The sequence below is a fragment of the Halichoeres trimaculatus genome, unplaced genomic scaffold, assembly GCF_033239565.1.
Source record: "Halichoeres trimaculatus isolate MK-OKI-2021-1 unplaced genomic scaffold, fHalTri1.1 fHalTri1_scaffold_14, whole genome shotgun sequence".
Lineage (NCBI taxonomy): Eukaryota > Metazoa > Chordata > Actinopteri > Labriformes > Labridae > Halichoeres > Halichoeres trimaculatus.
Window position 1 is genome coordinate 15759168 of NW_027437192.1, and position 20225 is coordinate 15779392.

The 20225-nt window shown below is 41.5% G+C and overlaps 1 protein-coding gene across 1 annotated transcript in view; it reads left to right on the plus strand.

Moving 5' to 3' along the window:
* Positions 1 to 17342, plus strand: part of LOC141803395 (ubiquitin-conjugating enzyme E2 E2-like) — a 91185-nt gene extending 73843 nt beyond the window's left edge. Inside the window, exons 5-6 of the mRNA XM_074687389.1 lie at positions 5219 to 5366; positions 16632 to 17342. Coding sequence (XP_074543490.1) covers positions 5219 to 5366; positions 16632 to 16729 — 246 coding nt within the window. The 3' untranslated portion in view covers positions 16730 to 17342. The remainder of the gene's footprint in view (positions 1 to 5218; positions 5367 to 16631) is intronic.
* Positions 17343 to 20225: the final 2883 nt, after the last annotated feature.

Genomic DNA, 20225 nt, shown 5'->3' on the forward strand with positions numbered 1-20225 from the left:
AAACAACTTTAACCATTGCTGTAACCACTTTGAGACACTAGATGGCCTACTTAAATTATTAATATATTACAACACAGTACATCAACGTCACATTGTGTGCTATTTTTACCTGTTTCTGTATAGTTATGCCCAGAAATATCCAGACTGGGACCAATTACATGTTATTCACTTACAGTATAAACTCAATTAAATGTTGTTGACACAGAAAACCAGTAAAGCTACTTTTTGTACCAAGAAAATTCACAACAGGAATTGATAAGGGAGTCAATAAAGAATCAGATTGATAAGCAGAATTGATAAGGGCATTGGTATTGACAAAATCTTATCAATTTCCATCCCTAATGTCTCTGTAAAAAGCAGGTGGCAGGTGTCTCCTATTTAGACTTTAACATTGCATCCACAGAGATCCTTCAAGTGATGAGTTAAACATGAGTGACTCCTGACTTATTTCTGGTACAGTTAGACATTAAAAAAAAGATGAATGTATTTTTTTAATAACTCAGACCCTGCAAATGTTTCACACTGGCCCCATTATTCAGGATATCCCAATCTCAATCCCTAGTACCAGATCAGGGCTGATTTTAGCATTCTCAAATGGAGTGGTGATTGGTTGAACTTGAACTTGATGATAAAACTCATGTGCAACAACAGTCACACTTAGCTTTATTACAGAACACATACACAATCAGAAACTTTACAGCAAGAACATCTGCTTTACAGCACCCTACGGTAACTCTCCGGGGACATGCAGTTCAAAACGGCAAAAACAGTAAAACACAGGACAGTCTGCTAGCTTAGCAATAGCAGCTCCGTGTCATTTTATCAAATATACCCAGATCAACATTAACTATCTCTCTACAATGCCACCTGTCCATGGATTGGTTATAATGGACAGCAGGTGAGGATGTGGTCCTTCAAGCTGATGTGCTGAAAGCAGGAAAAATGGGCAAGTGTGGGGATAAGGATTTTGGCAAAGACCAAATTCCGATGTTTAGATAACTGGGTCTGAACACCTCCAAAAACTGCAGCTCATGTGGGTGTTCCTGGTCTGCAGAGGTCAGTCACTAAAAGGAAAACAAGAAGTCAGCCTGTCACGGGGCCATGGGCAGCCAGGGCTCCCTGATATGTGTGAGGAGGAGTAAAAGAAGAGCTGCTGGAGCTCAAACTGCTGAAGGAGTTAATGCTGGGTCAGAACACAGCGTGTCACAGTTAGTTGTGTAGGGCTGCATAGACCTAACCTTACACTTGTGAACAAAATCATAAGACTGAGAGGAAAATTACAAGAATTCACAACTGGCAGTCATAGATATGGGCAGGTTGTAAGTACAGCTTAGAAATACAAAAAGAAAAAACAAAAGCAAGAGATGAAAAACAGAGAGTAGGCAATTTATTGGGAACTGGATTCAAACTCAGACAGGCTGATCATCAGCTGATCAATATTTAAAGACCAGAGCCTTGAAAAGTCAAAATCTGACTATCAGACAGTGGAGTTGAGGGCAAAGCGTGCTTGGTTTTCAAAACAAACGCCAAATCTGGATTGGTCAGACCATGAGGCATATATACCTCAGAATTAGAACCAGCTTCAGAGAAATCTGCCCCCTCACAAGTAGTCTTTACGTCACTCTCTTTCAAGCCTGTTGCCTCTGTCAGTTTTTATTTGTGATGTGTTGAAGACAAACCACTTCTATTTAATAAACCATGAACTCAAACAGCTGCTTCATTTTCTCCCACACATCAACACAAAAGAGACCAGGGTTAGGATATATCACATTTCCATCACTGACAGGAGAGAAACCTGCTGTTACTCCTCAGAACACATTTGCTTCATTTTCACACATTTGGGTATTTAATCTGCAGATTGGTGTGAAATTTGACTCCAAAATAGCAACAATCATCTTCTCATCTCCCTTCCTGACCAGTCATTGCTTCCTGGCAGTCCATGCTGTGGGGGAAACTGAGCTGGTCTAAACTCCTGGCCTCCTGCTGTCTTGTTTTTCCAGTCTGGCTGTGAGCGGTGTCATCCAGCAGCTCACAGCCACCGACCCAACAGCTGCAGCTGCTTAGGGCGCTGGCTCACGACTCGTGTTAGGATGATGAGGCCGATTGAAGACAAACTGATCCTCTAACATAGACGTCTCAATATTACTAACATCATCCTGGATTTAAATTTAATATCTAAAACAAAGGTTCGCCTGGGATCATGTTAGAGGAGCCCTCCAGCTTAACACACGGAGAACTGACCTCTGTGCTGAAGACTGTATCTGAGTCTTGATCCGAAAAACTGAAAGCTTTTGTCATCCAAAATGATGATGGAGGGGTTAATTTTAGAGCCCGAGTGATGAATCTGTTATAGAGAGGACTGCAGGATTAGAACAGCAGCTTTTGTTACACGGAGGCAGCATCATAATCTATTAGCATCAGCTGTGATAGGATTACAGGCTGTTAATGAGACCACACAGACCGGCCAAGGATCTTTTTCATGAGCCGCCAGCTTTGGCATGCCAACGCTAACCCGACTGAGCTGAAGGTGTAAGAACAGAAGAGGAGACAGACACGAGACCGCTCACTTGTCCAGTCCCTGCATCCTCATCTCACGTCACTGAGTGTGTCCTGTGTAGCGTTCTGTGTTGGTAATATCAACGTGTCATGAGAGGAGGGAGCGACGGTGGTTTGTTTCTCCTGAAAGGAGGGCATCGAGGGAGGAAGGAAGACTTAATGAGAGGATAACAGAGGCAGGAGAGAAAGGAGGGCACGCTGCAGTCACAAAGGAAGCAGAGATAGACTGTCTGTGCTGGTCAGCAGCCGCTGTTTAAAGAAAGCAGAGAGGTCAGAGGTCACTCCTTAATGAGCTTGGGCTGCTGGTGTTGATGCTTGGCAGTAATACAGGGCTGTGTTGTTGACTTATTCAGATCCACAAGGACTGTCAGCATCACTTACAAACTCTGAAGTGTGAGCTGCTGTCTTAGTCTGCACTATATTTACTTTTTTTTCATCATGTCGAGCCAGTCGTTTCATATTTAAACCTCTCAGATGCTCACATTGATTTGAGATAAGGCAGCTGTTTACTGATGGATTAGGATATTGATAGATGTCTCTTTCAGGTCTGTTCAGAGAATTCTGGTTTATTTCTGAGCTGCTGATGTCTCTACATCTTTTTTAATATTCTGAAAGCTGTAAGGTGTTTGCTTTGTGTTCTTCTCTGTCAAGTAACTGCAAGATACTGTCCAATTTCTAGAAACATCCTCTTGATTAGATTTTGTGGCCAAACTACTGCCTCTATAAGTGCTGAAATGTAACCCTGGGGACATGACTTAGAGCCAGCGGATCCAACGGAAACACACATTCAGTCTAGCCCTTAGGTGGGTCCAGTCCACAGCAGAAGAGATTCTTGTGTGGGTTTGAAGCAGACACTCACTTCAGTGACTCTTGTTTTAGTGTTTTTTATATTTATCTCACACTGTTCTTCATCTACTCATGCTGCAAAAGCTGCATCAGTCACCTTTTTATAAAAAGGACTGTTAGCATAGAGGAGGCCGCTTTTAGACCTAAACTGCTGTGAGCCAGTGTAGAGAACTGTGAAGGAGCTGTTTTGTCGTCTGTGTTTCAAGAAGGGATGCACCAGTACAAACACAATCATTAAAGTTACACCAGACATTGGTGACAAAGGCCTGAACCATGGGGCGGATCTATTAAACTCGGTTCTGTGCTCTCCTGTGTGTGTGTGTGTGTGTGTGTGTGTGTGTGTGTGTGTGTGTGTGTGCGTGTGTGTGTGTGTGTGTGTGTGTGTGTGTGTGTGTGTGTGTGTGTGTGTGTGTGTACTACGTCATCAACACTGCTGTGTGTCTGTGAATTTTTACTTAACAGAGCTAAAAACAGTTTGGAAGAATTTCACGTGTTTCACAAGAACTCTGATGTAAACTTTCAATATCTGCAAGTTAAATTCATCATTTACCCACTGCTTAAAGGTGAACAGTGAAACTCTTATTCCTGTTAGTGTTAGAGAGTTACTTACCTCACATTTATCTATTTTACAATCCCATAAAATAAAATTCAGTCAGTTTCAAGATAGTTTTATTTCACTTAGATGTACAAATTTATAAAAACCTGAAGGTCTTAAACATAATTCTCAGTCTAATCCTCATATTAAGGAGAAGAGAATGTAAAATTAATACTGGTGTCAAATTGGATCAGTATGGGCATCAGCCAATAAAGATTTAAAGAGTCAGTCCTTCCCTAATTTTAAGCTGTCTGTTGTGAAATCACTCACTGGGACACCAGTTTTACCCTGCTGTACAGTTTATTGTTAGAATATGAAGGTGAAGTAAAGAGCTTCTTTAGCTTCAAAGTTCCCTCCTCATGACTGTGGTATGGCTGGTCCTGTTGTTGGGCCTGGGCCAAAAAACAAATTTTGCTGGATGATATATTGTCCCAAAGCTATTGGCAATACAGAGTATTATTGACAATATTAGTTTGAGACCATATTAACCACTAATATAAAAATATTTGTCATAATAATGTAATAAACCCTTTCAAATGCAATAAACTTTTAGTTGTCATGAGTATTTTTGCTAATGTAATTGGAATATTATTAACTTTCAAATATCCAAAAAAACAAACAATAAAAACAAAATGGGCTCTCACTCAAAATACACTTGAACAAAAAAAAAAGAGTTAATATTCAGAATTTCTATTGTGATGTAGCAATTACACTCTCTGTGTCCATGTATAGTGGGGAAAATAAGTATTGAACGAGTAAACTTTTCTCATCCAGCTCAGTTATTCTAAATGCTCCAAACAGAGGCAACTGGACTGTTCACAGTTGGTGAAGATGCTTCTCCTGTCATCCATGAGGCTTCATCAGCCTCATCAGTTTCATCCCAAACTACAAAAACCCAACACGCATGCACATGGTGATATATTGAGACCAGCAAAAGTATTGAGTTTTTTTCATTTATTTCACGATTAATTTAACGATTAATTGATTTATTGACTATCGTCCCAGGGTGTAGTTCTAGTTCTTGCAATCCTCTCACCCCTTAGTGTTTATGTTATTACTTTTTTTATTAGAACAAAAGGACCTTTTTTTTAAATGCCTCTCCTAGAAAACCACACTAGATTTTAAGGTCTGAAATATCATCACTGTCTCTGTGTGATTTCTGTCAGTTAGGACCTTAAACCAAGAAGTGGAGGCTTAACGTGACTTCCTGTGTGTGTTCAGGTGACGTTTCGTACCAGGATCTATCACTGTAACATCAACAGTCAAGGAGTGATCTGTCTGGACATCCTGAAGGACAACTGGAGTCCTGCCCTCACCATCTCCAAGGTCCTGCTGTCCATCTGCTCCCTGCTCACTGACTGCAACCCTGGTGAGAGCTGCAGCACACACACACACACACACACACACACACACACACACACACACACACACACACACACTTCTCCTTGTCATATTGCCCTCCAATTTCAGCCGTGACAGCTTGACTGACACGTCCATTCTGTGTGGATAATGTAGGTAGAAGTGTGTCACTTTGCAGTTTGAGTTGAGCGCTTTGTGCAGAGAGGCAGACAGGCAGGTTACAGAGAGGAAAGAGCTGAAGCCTCTTTAAACAGGATCTGAAACATTTCACACTTCATCTGTCTGTTTAAGTAAAGACCTCAGGGATTTCAGGGAGTGATCAGGTAAATGTCTTTAAATGTGTGTTAATTGAAAATGAAGGAAAGATTAGAAAAGAAATGTTAAAATGTTGACAGGATGATCAGTACTTTAATAGGTGTTTGATCTTATTGGTTGGATACAGTTATTGTGATTGCACTGTTCTAATGTCATGCTTGTGATGGTAAACACTAGACTTTCCTTTAGAAAATAAAACAAACTGCTGTCTCACAAGACAAGGATCACTGCGAATGAGACATAAAGACATCAACACAAGACAAATCCACCACCCACAGAAAACAAATACAAAGAAAAGAGAAAAAGGGCAACACAGGACGATGTGAGGACAATGACTCCAAGTTAAAACAGTGACAGAAATGATAAAAAACAGTTTAAAACCATAAAAGCTCAGAAACATTTTTTTAAACGAGGTTTGTCTGATGATAATTTTCCTGGCTTCTGTTCCTTCTGATCAAATCAGATTTTTTTTGTTTGTCTACATTGCTTCTTTAAATGTGGCCTGTTTGCACTGTGATGTGAACTGCTTGTGCTTCTGAAGTGACCCACATGCTCAGCTGAACATTTATGATGTCACGCACAGAACGGTGTTTACGGAAACGAACATGGCCCCGGGTTTTCGGGGTCTTGTCTTCTTAGGGGTAGCTGCTTATTTGAGCTTGCTTTGCTGCCTGTACGATCCCTGCCTGTTTCTCTCCCAGCTAGGGTTGCCACCCTGTCCCATAAAATATGGAATCGTCCCGTATTTCACACTTAAATGTTGCGTCCCGTTTGAAATCAATACACAATTTGATTCAACTTGTCCCATATTTCCAGTATGCCTTGAACGCAGCACCACTCTGCCTGAAATTAACATGCGTTCGCATCCGCCCAATAGAAATGGCAGTTGGTTGGTTGATTTTAAGCGTGGAATAAGTGCTCATCATTTATTGGGTGAGAGAAAGTTACTCCGCTTGTGCCCCATTGAAAAGCAAAGGGTGCAAAAACACAGACGTAAGTTCAAATGAATGGCTTGACAGTGTGAGTGAAACGATTTCAAAGGACATGGCAAAACCTGTCGCCGAGTGCTTTTTGTGGAACATGGTGGCCTGTTGGACATGCAACAGACCACCAGAGAGCAATTTTAGTGCAACATCAGAGTAAACAAATGTCTGACTCACAATTGTTCATACCTGAAGCATCTCCAGATAGGAATCTTATCAATAACTAATTAAATATGATTAATTTGGAAAAGTTAATCCTACTAAAAAAATCGACAGATTGAGATTTTAAAAAGGTATAAATTGTTTTTGAGCTGCCACAGTTTTACTGAATATATTTTCTCAGATTGGTTATTTCTTATCAATACATTAAGAATACAGACATTTCATTTGTACAACATGGAAAAAGCTCAATGCAATATTGATAACCAGTAGCATTCATGATTATAGTTAAAAACAAAAGGACAGACAGGACAATATCCAAAATATATTTAAAAATATATTTTAAAAAGTTGGCAACCCAACTCCCAGCTCTCTACAAGGAGAAACGCGAAAGGATACTTAAGTTTCACTTTCTCTTTTCTCTATGCGCTCCTCTCCCCGCCCCTCTAGAACTCCATCTCCACTTTCTTTAATCAAAGTCAAAGTCGCATCAAATGGGATCTGGCTGTCAGACCCTGATCGCATTCAAAAAGATCCAACACGTATCTATTCAGCACCACATTGAAATCTGATATGAAAATGTCAAATTCAATGTGACTTTTGCTGTTTAGGCTGTTGGAAACAAAGCAGGTATGTGTCACGTTTGAGTGAATAAATCAGATTCAGGTCACTTTAAACTGCAGTGTGAACATAGCCTTTTATGCCTTTCGTGAATTTGTGACATAACTTGTCAGGTCTTGATGCAGCTGAGGAGACCTTTGTATCCCTCTTGTGCCTGTTGAGTCATTTTCTAAACATACCAAGGAAGGAGTGTATTAAATACACTTTTTCTCAATATATTGGTCAGAGGGTGAACTGATTAAATCTATATGTAGCTTATTATATAACTTATTTATAACTAATGATCTGCTATATTCAAATTTACTATCTTCACTCAATGGGGGCAAAAACACAAAACAATTTTTATATTTAATTGTAATTAACTCAAGCAGTAAGAGGTTAACAGTCATTTTCGCTTTTTTGGTCCCAGTTTTTAATTTATTTAATTAATTTATTTAATTTAGATTAGACGTTTGAAAACCTGTATCATCTCTGCAGCATGTTTTTCTTAGTTGTTACTCACTGCAACATTATTTTTTAAAAGATGGTGGGGAAATATTGGTGACATGTGTAAGACCCAGAAAAAAGCAAATTGCTTTGCATCCCCTCTTAACATCGATGCTGAGTTGTTCTGCTCCCTTCATCTCAGTTAAATCAATATTTCGAGGCCTGGCTGACTAAACACAGGCCTGTACACAGCTGACAGCGGTCAAGAAGAAGACATTTTTTAAGCTGATTAGATCCATTATGGTTCAGTTCACCAGCGCAGCACAGAAAGCAGAGGAATCTGTCTTTTATGTAACCAGTAGAGCCAGTCCTTTTCCAGTTCAACATCAGCTAGCACAGTGATTCATGAGTGTTGATGTGAAGTTTTAAATTGAGCAAGCAGAGGTGGTAGAAGCAATGAAAAAGGTGTCCTATATCAGAGAGACAGAGAGGGGTGAGAAATGTGTGAGGAGAAGAAAGGTAGGGGCTTAAAAGGGCAGAAGACAGATTGGTGATTTCAGAGTTGAATGGTGGGGAATGAGATGGCACCAGAAGAGAAAGAGCGATAGTGATGATGGTGAAGTCCTCTGATGATCGCTCGCGGCCTCTGCTGGGATTTCTCTTTGATAAACCTCTGAGCGGATATTCTTCCTCTGTGGGCGAAAAAAAAAAAAGAAAAAAATACAGAATAGCTTTTTCTCTCCTCCTCTTCCTCCACATTTTTAGATGTTTGTGCGATGAAATGAGCTGATGCCTTTAAAGCATGATACAAAAGAGGCTTGATTGACACCCCGTCACCCCTCCTTCCTGTTACCCACGCACTTTTCTACCTCTCTTTCTGCCTCTTGCCTCATCAGATTCAGTCCACCCGCGGCACGTCTCTCCACTTGTCTAAGTTTTTTAAACCCAGCCTGAAGTTCTGAGTGTGGGTCTGAAATACTCTAAAAATATCCCCACCTCCCTCCGTCTGATGTTTTTCCGGGATCATCGGCATGTGGCTCATTAAAGCAGGGGTGGAGGATGAAATGACAGTTAATCAGCCCTCCTGGGGGCTGGCGTCCCTGCCGTCATGCCACACTGAGCCCTGCACACCGTCCCACAGGCGGATCTCTACCTGAGGCGTCCTGAGCCTCGCTGGGGCAGAGTCACATTCCTTGTCACAGTGTATCTCAGGCTCACATCCAGCCCTGGGCCTCTGTCTGGTGTCAACACTCCTTCCTCCCTGTCGTCTGCTGTGAAACGTCCAAAAAGTAATCTTAAATTTTTAACAAAGCCAGAGGGATTCCACCTCCTCTTCCTCCTCCTGCTGCTGCTGTCTGCACGGCCTGTGTGTCTGGCTGATACGTGTGGATATCCGGCCAGTCTTTTATAATAAAAGTGTCGGCTTTGTCCCCTCAGCAGCTTCAGGGGGTGTCAGTTTGTCAAACCTGTAATAACACACACACCTCGCTCTGCTTGAAAGGACAGCTTTGCTATCTGGATTGATATCAGAATGTCTGAGATAAAAACAGTTTGTGTCGTCGGCCGCTGCAGCTCCTGTCTGCTGCCTGCACTCCGTCTGAAGGGACTGAGAACAGGAGAGTCATACAAAAAGAGCTGAGGCTGCTGGGAAGAACAATATGCATGGATTACTGTCATCCAACAATTTCAATACTTGTATCTGATTCCTTCATTTTCCTTGTTTAGAAAAAACAGCTTTCCAAAACCATCAGCATACAGTCGTTTTAAGGAGCACTGACCTTTAAATCAAGCTGTTCTTATTTACTGTTTGTGCCTCTACCTACAAAAAGATCTCTGTGTCCTCTTTGACTCTTGCACTCATGAGTCATGTGTAGGCCTTGCATGAACTGGTTGAAAGGATGTGTTGTTATCCATTCTGGTGGATTTTGGTGGCAGAGTTACCTAAGAAGCAGAGATCTTTCACATTGAGATTGGGGTTCAAGTTTGTGTTGTGACACAAAAGTCAAAGTGCATTTGATTCTTAACCAAACAAATTATGCTGTTTGAATTCAAAATTAAAAAAGAAGGCATCGGGCAATAATGAGTGGGTACCTAAAAGCAAACCCAGACACTTTAGTCTTACTTTAATGTTATACTCCCTTTCAGCAGACTATCTGCTACAATTTGGTGTTAGTTGCAGGTTTGTACAATAATTTGTTACCTGACAGCATTGACAATTATGATGACCCAGTACATATTTCAGAATCTGGATCTTAGTATCCAGAATATTGGCAGGATCTGGATCGTACTTTTACATCTGTCAGAAATTATGGTAACATTGTCTTGTATTCTTTTGTAAAGCAATCCGACCATTTATTGTGGAGTTATATACACATATGGTGAAAACAGCCCTATCTTACAATGATAAAGAATCCTTTAAAAAAGTCCTGGATCCAGACAGTGCTCCGGATCACCTCCAAAATTTAATCACTTCTTTCTTATCCCATTTTGTACATTTCCTGAAAATTTCATCAAGATCTGTTTGTTACTTGTTGAGTGATGTTGTTCATAAACAAACAGACAAACTCCTTCAAAAACATAACCTCCTTGGCAGAAGTACAAATGTTCCCCATCTGAATAGCCACCTTCTCTAACAGCACACACGGTACAGGAGCTCGACTGGCTCCATCAATTTCAAGATTCCCCTCCTCACTTTAAGGCCATCCATAACCTCGCTCCTCCATACCTCTCTGGACTCAAATCAACACACTCACCCATTCTCTCACCTGTCTGCACCTCTGGTTCACCTGACCACCATGGGGTCCAGTAGGTTCTCCACCTCTGGAACTCCCCCCCATTAACCACCCATAAATTTGACTCTCACTTTTCAGATCCACTCTAAAAACACATCTTTTTAAACTCAGACATTCACTTTGATTGTCTTTCAACAAACCTCTGCACATGTTGAATTGATACACTGTGAATGTGTCTGGTTTATTTTGTAGATATTCTGATTGTACTGTTCTTTCTTTCTAACAGTGCCCTGATGCTCATTAACAACTCAGAGTGGTTGTAGAAAGGTTTTATGTTATAGATCCTTAGATAAACCTCCAAAGAGACACTAAAGCAAACCTTGAAACATGCACCAAAGTGTTCTTCAAAACAGACACAAATGTAAACATAATATTTCAAAGTGTACCTGAGGACAGAAGCAGACTGTCAGGTGTATAATGGAACAAACAGTTGAAGAGGAGATTGTAACTGATAACAGCACCAAGAATTTTGCACCATTTGTCCCCATTATCTGCTCCACCTCGAGGTCGTATTCACAAAGCAAAGCAGTTTTAGGTCGGCGTTTCAGCCGATGTTACGCCACCAAGCTATGCGGCCTACCCAAGCTTCGCGAGCCCACACCTAGCCTAGCGGGTAACCTAACCGGCTCCTGTGTTTTCCCTTGCGTGTTGTCGTGAACCTGGACGTGTTGGCTGCCTTACCCTGCATGTATGCAGCATGTCCCTGTTCTGGAGGGGGTTTGTGTGTGTGGTCACTCACACCGGTCGACCATCCTCTCACCCGGACCAGCCCGTCTTTGATCCGTCCGTCGTCTTCTCAGCTACGTCGGTCCATTTACCGGCCAGCCCGCTCTCTTGTGTTCTTGTTCAGATTTTAAAAGATGTATTTACAGTTTTCATTCTGTGGGGTGACCAACTGTGCTTTCTTCTCCAGTTTGTCTCTTCTGCCGTCGCGTCTCCTCTCCAAACAGAGCCAAAAACCTCAGAAGTCCGAGCTCTCCTCCTCAGGTGCAACCCCTTGATAATTAGTCCTTGAGTTTGCACACCACGCCCCCCCCCCCCCCCCCCCCTCACGTTTGCATGTGCGTCTGGCCCTGTCACTCACCCTAAACCACACCTACCTACACAATGGCAGAGAAACCTCTCATAACAGCCGACCTAAAACGCAAACTTTTGAAAACGGCCTCCAGAGTGAGAATTTTTCTGGAACGCTCCAGACACCGTTGCAGTGTAAACAGTAAGCCGGCATTTTCAGTGGAAACGCTGACATCACATTCTGCCTTGCGCGCGCGCATACAACAGGACAACAGTACCGTTGTTACGATTGTCGTGAACTACCGTGTTGTGCTTGTGCTGCTCAATCTGCTGAATCTGCTGACTGTCTTCATACAAAATCTGCATCTTTTGCTCCACTTTTTAACTTAGTATTCCCAAATACACCAGATGACAGGCTCAACTCTACTGGAGATCTCCCCGAACCTGCTTCTGGACAAGACAGTTAAAGCACCACCTGCAGGCCTGGCATGCTAACTACAGCGTTTTCAGTCCATTGGCGTTTCCATGTAAACGCAGATTTTTTTCATTGCTTTTTCACAGCGTTTTCAGATGAAACCTTGTTGTGTAAACGGGGCCTTACACTGTTAGCAACATTTTTTCCTCTTCTCTGTCGAGTTTGGCCGCAATTTATTGCCAGGAATTATTCATCACACAACTATTGCTGTGATCTCTGTGTGATGACTCATACAGATGCCAGGATGTTGGGTACTTCCAACACAAGGTGCTCTGGTTTGTCTGCGTAAGTTAGAAATTTTCCGAGGTGTGTGACACAGAAGTTTTCTGCTTGAAAAGGACAAAGGGGGTGAAGCCGCTAAAATGCTATCAATCGTACCCATGTGTATGTTTAGCTGGATGGAGAGAGACATTCCATATTCATGACAGATGTGACACAAATTTCTCAGCTTTTATTCTGCTCACTTCCTGGTGCCAGCTTGCACAGCTTCAAACTGATTTAACTAATCATCATCATAACGGGTAATTTAAAGTGATATGAACAGACTTTATGTACAGATGTTTGTTTTTCTCAGGTCATTCAGAGAATTGTAAATAGTTGCGGTGCAGTTCCTACCAGCTATGGCAGCAATACTTCACACTTACTGTAGCCTCAGTGTTTGTGAATCAGGTGTTATTTGACGTGAAGCTCATTTGAATAGGAAAGGGCCTGTTTTGCTTAAAATGAATGCTGGGGAGTTTATTTACATGTATGCAAAATGTGCTGTTTGTGTAGCTACAAAATGTGCACAGTCCTTCGGTGAACTTTGTTTTCTGTGAAACAAGCACTTAACTATCCCTTGAAATAAAAAGGAAAGTGTACCCTGAAGGTCTTTAACGTGTAACTCGAAACCAGCTGTACAGTGATCCTTCCAAAAACACACTTCCATGTATCTTAAGAGAAACAATTAAGCTCACACTGAAAAACACACTGACCTGTGTGAGGAGCAGATAAGGCAGAGAAGGAGATAGACTTCTCCAACCATGACAAAATGCAAAAGCGTTCTCAGAGGCAGCAAGAAAGCCAACAACAGCTCTCCTCCAGCATGTTTCATAAATGTTAGCATCTTGTATGATGAAGAATAGTTTCAATTTACTGACTGACTTAACTATACTGAGCATGAATGGAGCTGGGCTGGATCCACTCTGATCTTAAGACAACGCTCTTGCTCTGACCTTCAGAGCACGAATGGGTCAAACAAGAGAAGCACGACATAAAGCAGCCTTTGACATGATGATTCAGGAAATCTTTCACAAGCCGTCTCATAAGAAGTGAGACGCTTCCAGCTGCGGGCTACAATGCTGAGATATGTGAGGATCCATTCATGCAGAAATCTGAGTATAAGCCTGTAAAAAGCCCATCATTGAAACGCTGTCAGGGATTAGAGCGCAGGGCTGTTTGTGCTGCTTGCTCAGCCGAGCTCATCACAGCGCTCAGTCAGCAGGCCGAGCCCCTAAAGGAGATGGTCTGAAGCCGAGAGCAGTGTGTGTGTGTTAGTGACTAAGAGAGTGTGTGTCTCTCTCTGTCACCTCACTGAGGAATTGACCAGCTCGGACAGCATGTGGAGCATCAGCGTGATCAATAGAGGAGCTGTCGGGGATTCATAACGGAGGCTGTTTACTGACCGGGCCTGCGTGAATCAACACACTGGACCAGCTATGATCACCTGTGATTTACAGCAGCGAACACGTTTTACCTCCACGTCGATGAAAGCCTGGTCAGCGCTGTCCATCACACGCTACAAGCTTCACGTCAGAATTCAGGAAGAACAGAACTCCATTTGTTTGATGTACAGCTTTTCTCCGCTTTTTCATAGGTTGCAATAAAATTCTCATGCATGTTGATGAGAAAAGGTGGCCGGCTGCAGGTGTTCTGCACCGTTTTAGACTCTGATGCTTGGCGTCAGGTAATTGGATGTCAAACAGTGTGACTGTGACTGTGTAAACATGCTGTATGTCTTTATAAATAATATATGACTGTCACAGATGTGGATTTCTGAAGGCTGCAGCTGAAATCACGTCGTCTCCTTGGGGGAAAGAGATGTTTACATTAGAGAGCACCCTGAAGACATTCAGTGTTTTCTAAAACAGTCGGCTTCATGTAGATGTTCAGGTTTTTAAAAGAGGTGTTGAAATGTAACAGATTCTCTCATATATGAAAGCAAATCGAAGAAACAATGAGAGTTTTTAAGCTTTTTATTTCTTTGTAAGGGAACCCAGAAACAGACAACTGTAAAAATAAACAAACAGTGATAATCAGATAAAACATCAGACAACAGGACTCAAGTCATGGAGAAGTATCATATACCGATAAACATGTATTAATTCGAATTTAAAAAAAAACACTTTCTGCCATCAAAGTCTGGGCATATTATGTGTTTTCCACCTGTAACGGAAAAAGAGAAGATAAACCTGGATAATTTGATGAAAAAAGGCTCACCTATCTAAATGGTACAATACATTAATGTCTAATACCAAAGAGTTAACACTAGACAAGCTAAATGCATGGAGAAATGATGCTCAAGAAGACATCAATGAAGCAGACTGGACAGACATTAAAAACAAGATTGAAAATACTTCAATCACAATGGTTGACAAGAATGCAAGTAACTCCACTCAGACTTCACCATGAGTCTTCTATTATTCCAGATGCTTGAACTAATGGGTCAATGACAACTGTACTCCTATTCTCTGTTTATGGAAATGTCCACAGATTCAAGACTTTTAGAAAGATGTTATTAAAAAAATGTTGGTCAGAAGTCTTTAAAACAATCAATATTTATAGACTTTGGACCTCTACAAGTAAGGATTGCTGTTGCACTATGTTGGAAAAGTGTGGACGCTTCTACAGTGAGAATGTGGATAAGGGAACTTTCAGAGTGTATTGTCTTGGGGAAAACAGACTGTTTAAAACATAGACCCAGTCTCTGTGATGTCACCCATCTGTTCCTGATTAAGAGAATTGAAGCCAATCATTGGCTGTCAGTAGGGATGGGTACCTTTCACATTTAAAACGATACAGTACTGATACCCGGTACCTGGCAATGGGTACTGGTACTTAACGGTACCGTTTGCCAGGTACATTTTGTGTTTATGTGGTAAAAAATATCAATTTGTTTAATAGTAAAGTATATATTTTTTCAATTTAACATATTTATTCCTTAGTTTATAACCTTGCAATTCTGTGTTCGTGTGTAGCATGGAAAATTACCTACTCTTCCTCTCTTTCACAGTCACAAGGATGCATTTAGGTACCTAAACATGGTACTTTTTGATTATATGTGAATTGGTACCCATTACTTTTGACAGAACTCGGTCGGTTCCTATAGAAGTACCTAATTCATCCCTAGGCGGGGGCCATATTGACTATAACACAGGCCTTGAGCATCCTTTCTAGCAGCTGTAGGGTGCCCATCAGTCATGTGAGCTGGGCTGTGTCTCCAAGTGGACAAACTCCTGATCATAATATCTTATAAACCAATGAGTTGGAAAAAAATGCACCCCCTGTACAGAATGTGCTGATCAGGAAACTAGCATTTCAGACCCAAGCTGTTTATTGAACCATATATGAACATAATAAAAAAAGAATATAGGCTTCACCTGAACAGAAATTGTAGTTTATATTTTATTTATTAATTTGTTTTTTTTTGTATCCAAAAATATGTGCAAGTTAAGTGTGGGTACGTGAGTTTGTGTAATTTGTAGATTAGTTTATGGTCTGCAACTGTTGAACTGTTATTGTATGTTTCCTTTGTGCCAATAAAAATGTAAAGGGTAAATGAAACAAAAATCCCACAACACACAAACAACCTTAAACTGTTCAACATGAGCATATCATGAAGTTAAGTCATTTAGGGTGGCGATGTTTTTGTGATTTTGTAATCCAAAACATAAGTCCAAATGATTTCCAGGTCAATCTGTCTTAAAACTCAGAAGGCCCTTGTGGTCTTTGAAGCGGGAATATGATGCTTTGTGATATCTTACACATGGATATCTTGAACAATGATGGATATTCGTGAAAACATGTGCAGATTTCCAGACCTCTAAATATTTATATGTTGTAAAAATCCCTGAATCTGTCTGTAAACTGGTCAAAATGTTGGGTTCCAAAAGTAGCACGAGATCGTCTTGAGACTTGCTGAAATAATGGGGTAATCACGTTGTATCTCTTAACTTCTCAAACACCAAGGTTTGTCATAGCTCTTCCCCAAATGGTCCTCCAGAAGGATAGCCAATCAGAGGGAAGGGGGTTTGTCGAGTTGAGACCCTTAAAGAGAACAAACACCAGAGAGAAAAAATAGGGATTCTTTTGAGCTGTTAATTACACAAAGATACCGCTGAAGTACCTGAGTTACAGTTAGAAAAACACCCTAGTCCCTCTTTAAAGTTCAAGTGGTCTGTTTTATAAGTTTGTCACACCTGGATCTGACTTTTGTTCTTCTTGTGTTTCAGCCGACCCTCTGGTTGGAAGCATCGCCACACAGTACCTGACCAACAGAGCCGAGCACGACAGGATAGCCAAACAGTGGACCAAACGCTACGCCACATAGACCTGCACGCCTCCTCCTGGAACCCTTCTCATTACCTTACACACACACAGACACACACACAAACACACATACACACCTTTCTCCTCCTAAATCTATGGAAGCACACCCGCTCCTGTCATCCACCCCTCCCCCGTCCTCGCCCCCGCCCGGAAAAACGAACTGTTATTTGTTCCATGCTGACTTGAAAAGCTTCTTTTTTATACAAAGAGTCTATTGGGATTGTATTTTCCAATACACTGAATGTTGATATGGTCATGAAAAGCTTTAATACTGTTGTTGTTCTTGTCAATTGTTGTCGTTCTTATTGTCGTTGCATTGTTTATAACATTGTCATCTTCGCTCTCTAGGAGTTTGCGCCGACTCTTCTTTTTTGGATGGTTTCGTGTAGAGACGCTCAGACTGAGTGGCTGCGTTTTTGTTTCCAGCTCATGGTGGATATTAGTGCATGGCATCAGGATGTGTGTTCCTGCGGTGGACATGTAGTCATGGTATTATTTCTGGCATGGAGTGAGCCCATCACCATGTATGACAATAGTGGTAGTTTGCTGTACATTTAATGCCTTGTGAGATACATACTCATTGAAAACTCAATTAAACACTGGCTGTAATGTGACTCTGTGTCTCTGTTTCTTCTCTAAACGCATGTGTGAGTGTGATTTTCGGTATCGCTCTTACCACTTCCTGTTACAGGTGATGGTTCACCACAGAGAGCAGAGAGATAGCACGGTAAAGTGATGTTATCTGACCTCAGCCTGAATAAGGGCTTGTTACATATAAAGGTCACTGCAAAAACACATATATAAGTGCATTTATGTATTATTTTAGTAAAAAGATTGTCTAATTAGACTTAGTATGGGCCAAATTCAACTGACAAGTACAGAAAAATGTCTAATTTCAAGATATTTAGACAAATAACACCTGAATTGTTTTGAAAGAGCGAAAGAGTCTGGTGTAAGAAAAATGTACTTGTCTATTTTTTTTTAAATGAGAATTGTGTCTTAAACCTTTCAGAGCTTGTTTCTGATTGGATGATCCACAGACTTGAGTAAATATCTGTTAAAAATCCAAACTTTGTAGCAGCAGCTGCTCCACATTTCTCTTTTGACCTCCTAAACATATTTTTTGCTCCAAAACTGACTGCTTCATGGTACACTGAGTCAAACATAGCGTTCACACTCACACCATAACATATAGAGGGATAGCAATGAACTGTTAGATCAGTACTGACTAAATATTGAAGTTAGTGAACAAGTGTTAACTTCAATGTTTGAATCCACACAAAATTAAAGGTCCCATATTATGCAAAAAATCACTTTATTAAGTCTTTTAGTGAAATTTGTGGGTCTTTGGCTTTCTTCCCAGCCCACAAAATGTGATATTTAATGACAAAACCTGTATTTAGTAGTGCTTTTGAATGTAAAATCCTGGGAATTTCCGGGATTTGCCGATGTCAGCGATTCCCTTTTTTGACCTATCAGAAGCAAGTCTGACCTCATTGGTCCATCGGAGCAGATACCCCCGAACCCCCTCCTCTCCCACTCCTCTCCCCGCTGCTAGAGGGGAGGAGAATGCCATAGTTAGAGAGCCATCACTGCTTCGTTTTTGGCTGTAAACAGCTACATAGTTCCATGCACAAGCTTCCCATCTCAGAAGAAGACAAGACTAAGTGGCTAGAGTTCATTTATCAATGAAATGTGCCAGCTACTCTCAGTAAAACTGTGCATGTGTGTGCTAGTCACTTCACGGCCGACTGCTTTTCCAACTTTGGACAGTACAACAGAGGGCTAGCGAATAGACTGGTCCTGAATCCAGGCGCATCACCAACCATCCACCAACAAACCTCAGACCCTGGAAATGTGAGTATTTTAAATGCTGTGTGCTGTGGAGCAGATGTAAGAGCTTTTCCTCAGTGTCCCCCTTGTCTCTGTGTTAGCTTCAGGATGCTAACTTTAGCTGCGGTTAGCCTGTTGTTTTAGCCTGTAATGTTACGGTAAACGAGCTTGGCTGTTTTCTAAACATTGTGCACTCTGAGCTCGTGGCGCCGCTCTCAATGACACGAAAGAGAGGTGCGGTATCAGCGGTGGCTCATTTACATATGAAGGTCACGCCCACTAAATCAGAGCGTTCTGAACAGAGGGGCTATGAGAGCCTGGAAACAACTTGTAAAAGAGATCTTGATCTCAATGTGTTTTTTATCTGGTTTAACAGAGGTTAAATACAGGCCCTGGTCTTTTCCAGAATAGGGAACATGTTGAAGTAAACGTTTTGAAGATCTAGAAGCCGAGTTAGAGAGATGAGTAGAAAGAAGAGTCAGCGTTCACTCAAAGCTATGATCTGTTTTCCAGCTGATTTATGTCGCTCAAACTGTAAACTAATCGAACAGGAATGTTTGCTGGTTTGTGTTTTGTGAATGAAAACCCGGATGAAGCCGCCTCGCTCTGTGGTCAGAGGGGCACTACCTCTTAAGCCAGGAGCTCCTGTGTGTTTCCTCCTGATCGGCGCCCCCCTCCGTCCTCACACAGGGGTCTAATAGAGGTGAGTGAGGAGGCTTTGTTTTGTCTGGCTGTGCTGTTGTGCCTCTGAACACGGCCTCAGGCTTTTAGAGCAGCAGGAGTTTATCTCTCTACATCCTGCTCTGATGTTCTGTAATGGGTTTCAGGTTTTATAGGGTGTAAAGAAAACATTTCCTGCTTCATCACACCCCCACTGTCAGCCTGAAGACTATAAAAACATGGCTGCGTCTCCTGCTGCTTAAACCAGACTCTGCTCCACCTCTCTGCAGGACAGTAAAGCACCTGGATCCTAGGTGGACTAATTCAGCTGACTCTCAGCTCGAGGTTAAACAGTCTTTAAGTTTTCACAGCATTTTGTGATTTTTTGTGATTTTTCCCCAACAGAGACCCTTTTCGTACGGCCACTTAGACACAGACCCCTGGACGTCTTAAAGGCAGTATCTCCTTTGGTTGGTGTGCAAACATACAGTCGTTGGTTCAGAGTGCAGTGACACTGAACTCATTTCCCTAAATACTGCGAATAACATTTCAATCCGTTTTAGTATTTATGTCTGATCCACCTCAGGGGTCCGGATTTCATTATGGGGAGTGTTCTTGTGTCCATTTGTTGTCTCTAAGCCTTAGCATTTTTTACTTTGATGTTGATTTTTTGACCACATACCGGCAGGATTTGGAGAGCAAAAATAAAACAGTCCCTATGATGACGAATAACCAGCAGTGATCCAGTAATGAATTTCTCCTCTCTATCAAGCAGTGGCGATTGCTCTAAGACTGCAAGGGAAGCCCAGCTTCCCCTAAAATGTCCCCCAAAAAGTGGTGATATGTTCTGCTGTGTTAACATTTCATTGACAAAATATGCGCTAAAATTCCTTCATCTTTTGTTCAGAATCAGCTACCTATCACAGGTAACTGGCTTTGTATTTAGATACTGCAGTTTACTTGTTGGGATTGACACCAAACTGACTGGGTGTTTTTATACTGTT